This window comes from Humulus lupulus, chromosome 7 (genome assembly GCF_963169125.1).
Source record: "Humulus lupulus chromosome 7, drHumLupu1.1, whole genome shotgun sequence".
Lineage (NCBI taxonomy): Eukaryota > Viridiplantae > Streptophyta > Magnoliopsida > Rosales > Cannabaceae > Humulus > Humulus lupulus.
In genome coordinates, this window is record NC_084799.1 from 8,600,522 (window position 1) to 8,607,965 (window position 7,444).

Here is a 7,444-nt window from a genome sequence, read left to right on the forward strand (position 1 = left end):
AAGGGCCATCTAAAACATCATCATAATAGTTGCATATACCTCCTTGGAACTGATTTCAGTTCGTCAAGAATTGAAACAACAAGATTTTTTATCACAAAAACTACAAATACTAATTACACTGTTAGTGCAACTAAGGATCATATCACAAGAACTACAAAACCTTGTTGTGTGTGTGTGTGTAATTATTTCTGGGTATAAAAGTAGAGTAAACTTAGATCAACTTATCTGAAACCAGCTGAAGGTTACAGACAGTTGAGCATATATATTCAACTTATATGTATTACACATAAGAACACATTCACCGTATAAGTAGTACACTTGTGAGATCAAAACAAAGAACTTGGAGTAAAATATCTCAAATAAAACTGCAAGATTTCTTCCCTTTGTTCAAATGAAAATACTGTTCATAAATACTGAGTTTACATTGCCAAACATCATCATGGAAAGCGTTCACAGCAAAGAAAGTTGTTCCATAGAGCCTTCAAGTCATCTTTCAACATCTCACTAGTGAGATTCATATCAACCTTTTGTTTCTGAACATAAGAAAAGAAGAAAAAAGAAACAGGTCACAGATCTTAAGCAATGAAAAAGTTATAACCAAAATGAAGAAAACAGAAACTATATTCAATGTTCTGCAGGATTCAAACTATTTATGTTAACCACAAAAGAGATATATACCATTAATTCTGAAGCTACTCCTTTTAGCATTATAACAACCTCCCTTGTAGGTTCCCCAGTTGATGATAAAAATTTATACCGATCAACATTTTTTATTTTCAGCTTTAGTGATGGATTTTTGTATTTATTACTTATTACATGCCAGACTGCAGTCACACGAATTTTATCTCCAGAAACTGCCTTCCCCAAGGGCCATCTCAGTCCACCCTTAACTTCTCTATCTAAAATAGCTGAATCAATCAATTCTTTAATGCTTTGCAGTTCATCATCCTGCAAAAGCACACAGAATGTATTCTTAGAAATCAGCATCATTATGGAGCGCAAAACCTCATGACATAATTACCATATATTTCTCATGTTCTAAACATCAAGTTTTAGCCTTTTTTGGTGGGGTCATTTGGTAAATACAAATGATATTTAACAATAATGGTACCTTCATCAGAGAGAAAGATTTCAAACTTTTGAATTCTATAATAGTAGGTGCATGGGTATATAGGTACATCAGCACTTGAATATAGAGAACTTACAGTAAGTGCAGTAACAGGTCTTCTGGTGCATAGATCCAGCCTCATGTCCAAATCTTTTTCAAGGCAAGATATGTCCCTGAGCATGTGTCGCACATAAGAACGTTTAATCTAAAACAAAAATATGGTCACTGTTAGTCTCAATAAGTCTAACTCCATAAAAACCAGAAATCTGTATATGCTCACTAACAAAACATAACGTAGGAAGAAAAAACTTGCCTTGTATATTTGAAGTTTTGCATCTTCTTTTAGTACCCTACAATCGCAAAAAATATCTTCTCCTGATTGATTGAAATCAGAAAGCTACAAGGAAGAAAGGAAAAAAGAAGTAGAAAGAAACATGTTACAAATTTGATTGGCAGTTAACTTAATTCATACTTTGCATAAAGAAAAAAAAAATGGAACAAGGAACACTAGCTTACAAACACATGATATGCTTCTTTGTCTTTTGCAAATTCAAGTCCATTCTTTGAGACACCTTCCTTTGTTATGTAATTGACAAATGAATCTGGAATGTTTGTGTTAAATGATCTTCTCAACGGCCTTAGTTTGTCCTCAGAAAGCAGACTAGGCCTCCTAAACAAGCAATTATCAGTCAAGAAATTATATTTTTTTTTCCTTTTCCTTGGATTCAAAGGAAAAGAGTTGCACTAAGTACTAACCCAGAAAAGAGAACTTTGCCAAATCTAGTGATTATAATTGGCTTAATTCCCACAAGCTTTTGAGACTCTATTTCTCTTCTTAAATCTTCGAAAGAGGAAACCAAGTCTGGAAGCACAGTGTCTGCAATGTATTCCCATGGTCTCCTTATAAAGCTCTCAGTTACTACTGTGCTGCTACTTTCTGAGAAGCAAAAGAAATAAAAAAGGCCATAGAAGTAAGAAAGAAAGAAAATTTCAAAACCCCACCATTAAAATCAAAACAAACTATATACATCATAAAAAATAAAAACCAAGTACTGACCTTCGGTTAGATCACTGCCATGATATAAAGCTAGACGCTTTACAAATTTTCCATCGAGGTTTTCCTCAGAAATAGGTTGGAGATGAACAGAAGGTGGCAAGAGATTATGATCATCCAACCCAACAGCGAACCATCTGAATATATCCTCATATTCATAACCTGTGTTCTGGTATTGGGCACTAGTTCCTCCAGGAGACTTGAGTTTGAGATTTTTGTTGAACAGAGGAGGAGGCAACTCTGGCTTTGGTAGACCCTTTGAAGACTTGTCATTTTCCTTTGAAGGTCGTTTATGAGGGGGAACATAAGGCATCTTCTTCTCTTCTCTAACAACCCAATGGAAAAGTAAAGTGAATGCTGCTCACAAACCGAACCTAAAACTTTAAGGCCTAGAAGAAGAACCAAGAATATGGAGATTTTACTTTATTATCAATATAGAAAATTTAGATAATCTAGCGATCCCAAACATCATCAATAATCTAGGAATAGAAAATCAAATAATAAATAGTATTCGTAACACAAATTTTATCAATTCTTTGGTTCACTTTATCACTGCTTACTTATCCCTTCAGTGTAATAAGAAATTAGGGAACTTTGAGAAGTTATCACTCTCTAAGTTTGAAGTTTGAACAAAGAATCAGGAACATCAATGGTAAAGATCAAGACTTTTTAAAAGAACCAATATCAAAATCAGAAAAAAGAAACGAAATTTACCCACCTTCAATTCAAGAAGAATAAGCATTTAATTCTGATCTTGCCTTTGTATTTGTAGCGAAAATTAAAAAGAAAACGACATTTTTCTTAAGAGCGAAAAAGGACAAATTTCTCACCTCAAAAAAAAATACTGCAAAAAAATAAAAAAAAATAAAATTATCATAAAACGACTACATTTACAACAGGACAACTTTTGATAAAAACGCTAATATTCTTGAAAAACGACAACTTTAGCCAAACGGCGCCTTTCGATAAAAACGACAATAATGTCGAAAAACGGCATCTCTTATTAAAACGACATTAAAAAAAACTGTATACGTTTGAAAAGGAAGATTTTTCTTAAAACCGTTACAAACATAAAGCGAGAAAAAAAAAAAAAAAAAACTTTAAAGTTATGTGTGCATGTTTTCATCTTTATCGTCTTAAAGTACACAAAAATAGCAATTCTTATATTTATATAATCGTTTTGAGTTTAATAAACCAACTTTCTTATTTTAACGGTTTTTTTTTTGTCAGATAATTTTTTTAAGGGTTTTAGTTTCATTGATGATGTAATAACGTCGATGTGTTCATTTACTTTTTCTCTTCATATAATTGAATTAATTTATTAGCCTTTTGTATTTCCTTTTTGATAAAAGTAAACAATTGCTAATTCTCATATAAAGTAGAAATTATAAATTAGACTTTTTTTTTTTTTTGAAAGGAAATTATAAATTAGACTTTGATAGATATATAATTACAGGGAGCTTGTTAGTTAGGGGTATTACTTTTGCCCTAACAGTATGAGCGTTTTTTATTTTTGGTGCTCGGAGGAAATATAACCCAATTTTTTTTGTATAACTGCATATATGATAGTTATAGTAGACATTCTGAAATTTTTTGGAACATTCTGAATAATTTACAGTGTCAAAGACTCAAAATTAGAGTTCAAACAGTTTGTTTTCCATGCGTATAAAAAAAATCAGGCATGCGCGCAAGTGACTTTTTGAACTCTAATTTCGACACCGAAAATTATTCAAAATTTCCCTAAAATTGGTGGGATATATGTGTATAACTATCATGTACATCATCATACAAAAAAAAAATTAATTATAATTTATCCAATTACAGAAAATATAAAATGTCCCTACCTAAGAAAATTCCTATAATTATATTATATATAATACATATTAGGAAAATTTACACAAATACCTTATAAATGTAAATTAATTTTAAAATGCATTAAAACAATGTTGTTATACCCAGATTTCGAGCCATGGTAAATATGACCTCGAAAGTTGGATTCGCAACAAATGGTCTCGTAAGGATTGAAGTATGCTCCAGGATTGTATATCGAGCCTGCAAAGTACGATATATGACCTCGAAATGGTCTCGATCTCGAAAGGTAGCTCCGAGAACACACTCATCTTCGGGGACGACTTCGGATCGGGGGTCTCGAGCTAGATGTACGTACGATCTCGAAAGACACTTGATTTCGGGAGATGCCATTAGCTCGAACAATGACGTGAGACCTGGGATGCTAAAGCCTTAGAGATACGCGATAATCACCTTGAATATCTACAAGTATTATAAATATGAGATGTAATTCTCATTTATTAATGTAAATCCCCAAGAATCGTGGGATATTATTTGGTCAGTTATGTGTTTCCTGGTCTTCAGGGACGTTTCCTTTTATATCTGATTATAGGCATTTAAAGCCATTTATTTTATTCACAAAAGAGTAACTACCCAAAATATGTGGGATAGTATTCTGCATCCTTCTCTATAAATAAAGAAGTCATGCACCATTGTAAGAGACCGAAATTCTGATACTGGAGAGAAAACTCTGAAGAATTCATGCTAAGGAATTTTCGGAGATAATCTTAAGATTAATAACAGAGACTCGTGGACTAGGCAGATTTAACTGCTGAATCACGTAAAAATCGCGTGTTTGATTTGTTTTATTTCATTTAGCCATTGTCCATCATTGTTTACGTGCTCTTCTTTTACTATTTGACGAGAAACGGCGTCAACAAATGTATTTACATATATATACTATAACAGGTGAGCATGATATATCATATTTTGAAGAATTTTTTTTTAGAAATCTCACTTTCTCAACTTTTTTATTTTTCTTTGCTGTAAAAAGTTACATTTTGGTTGATTACGAACGATAAGATACCGATTTGTTACTTTTCTATTGAAAGCTTTATTATTAGATCATATTATTTGGGATACATTTTGGTTACCTCTAAAATTTATTTGTGGACATCTTAATATACAAATTAGTTATTGTTAAGTTATATTATGTTATTTTATTATTTAAAATCTATTTTAGTAACTTTCAAGGTTATTTTAAAAATTAATGTGTCATCATATAATATAATAAGTTGTCATACAGCTTATTAACACAAATTAATTTAATATATTGTGCCGTAACTTGTAATAGATATTTTTACTCACTTGTATAATTTACAAGTTTTATTATATAAAATATTTTTATGTTACTTTTAAGTTTATTTTATAAATTAATTAGTTATCATATAGTATAAAAACTTACTTATATAATTCCAAATTATCATAAATAACTTATTAAAAAATAATATTATTTAGATTTTAAACTTTAGTTTTTAAAATGCTAATAAGCTACATTGTTTAGCTTCTCACAAAATGGCTTATAAAAACAAAATGCTATTTTGATTAAAAGATCCAATCAGCCTCCAAAAGTGCTTTAAAAATTAAATACACATCAAAACACTTCTTAAAAGCCGTGCCAACCCAACCCTTAGTATATTACATAGTTATTTTTATAAAAAAAAAACTACAATTTTGTGTTTTTAATATCATTTAAGATATCAACTGTTATCATTTAAATTCGTTGGCAGTGACACAAATTTAAAACAATCAACTTAGTAAATTACTTAAAAGAATTTCTTTTTTGTGTATTATTTAAAATTTACCAATCAATATTCTAAAAAATCTATTTTTAAAAAATTACTTAAAGTATTTATAAAATAGTTTTAAAGTATAGTTTAAAATACTAAGAGCACTCCCAATGAAGGAACCAAAATATCTAATTATTTATAATATATAGAAAAAAATAGTTAAATAGTTTTCCAATGGGTGATGTAAACTTGTATTTTTTACCTAAATGAATAGTATTTCTCTATATATAGTAAAATATTATTCATCAAGCGATAAATATTTTATTATTTTTTTTCTAAATTTTTGTATATATATGTGTGATGCTATTATATTTAATTACATTATTTCTTAAAATGAATATTTTTTTAAAATAAAATAGTTAAATAATGTAGAGAAAAAATAGATAAACTGGTGTATGGTATAATGTAAAAGATTGAGATCAATTATAAAAATATATATTTTGGTGATGTATTTTGTATGTAATACACTTTCTCTATAATATTTAGCTAAAACTCACAAAAACATATTCAATCAGCTCATTTATACATATATTTATAATAGTTATGCACAAATTATAATTAATCTATATCTACATTTACATAACATTTATATATCATTTATATAATATTTTAATATTATTATTTTTCTTTATAAGCTTTCTTTAAAATATTTTAATATTTTAACGCTCAAACGTGACTTCCACTTAGCGATAGTTGTAGTATAAATGGGCGGTCGATTCCACAAGGAGGCAAATGAATAAAGTTAATCAATAAATAAAGTTTAGAGATAAATAATATGAGGGAAATAGAACAAGTGATATTTTTGTTGTTTTTAAGATTTAAATATTAGAAATAAAGATAGATTAAAGTGTGATGTAACAATAGGTAACAAGAATGAAGGATCAAGAACCACCAATATGCATACTTATTTATTTGGACCTTTGATTCACAAAAATTACACAAATAGATAGTTCACATCCCAACTATTCATTTGGAAAATTTAACATTAAAGCACAAATATATTTCACAAAAATGTATTCAAGTGATTATTATTCATTACCATTGAAGGATGAGATAAATCTTATAAGAAATCTAAAAATGACATTATACCATTGGCCATAATACAATAAAAGATTGGACATAAAACCTAACACAAATATTACTTTTACCATTTATAAAAGGGTAGGTAACAATTTGGTACCCTGTGTTTTTGCAAAGTATCATTTTGGTACCCTCTTGTTATACCCAAAAAATGGAGAATGCATCCTAGGAGGCTAAGGAGAATGCATTCTAGAAGAGCTAAGGGGAGTGGTCCTAGGAGACCCCAAGGAGGATGTGGTCCTAGGAGACCCCAAGGAAGATGTGGTCCTAAGAGACCCCAAGGGTGTGTAGGAGGCAAGCCTCCCAAGGTTTCCTAAGTGTTGGCTCGAACGTGTCCAAGGTAAATAGCTAAGGAGGAGGAGTCTCATGCAAGAGGAAGGAGACTTAGATTTTGATAAGGAGAGCCTATACAATGTTCGATCGGACATGTTTGGAAGATGTTAAAGGAGGTTGCCTCAATGTTGTCCAAGGTGAGGTGCTAAGGAGGTTGCTTCAATGTTGTCCAATGTGAGGTGCCAAGGAGGTTGCCTCAATGTTGTCCAAGGTGAGGTGCCAAGGAGGTTG

At 30.4% G+C, this 7,444-nt stretch overlaps 1 protein-coding gene across 2 annotated transcripts; it reads right to left on the reverse strand.

The window, feature by feature from the left end:
• Positions 1-259: 259 nt before the first annotated feature.
• Positions 260-3,005, reverse strand: LOC133790611 (uncharacterized). 2 transcript variants are annotated; one of them, XM_062228298.1, is made up of 8 exons: positions 2,881-3,005; positions 2,166-2,551; positions 1,865-2,045; positions 1,625-1,778; positions 1,422-1,505; positions 1,206-1,313; positions 679-948; positions 260-533 (listed from the first exon to the last, which is right to left on the reverse strand). In XM_062228298.1, exons 2-8 carry the CDS (start codon positions 2,473-2,475, stop codon positions 438-440), a joined length of 1,203 nt encoding a protein of 400 aa, XP_062084282.1. In that variant the 5' UTR covers positions 2,476-2,551; positions 2,881-3,005; the 3' UTR covers positions 260-437. The 2 variants fall into 2 exon arrangements, with proteins under 2 accessions (XP_062084282.1, XP_062084281.1); XM_062228297.1 differs by lacking the exon at positions 2,881-3,005 and having other exon boundaries at positions 2,166-2,848.
• Positions 3,006-7,444: the final 4,439 nt, after the last annotated feature.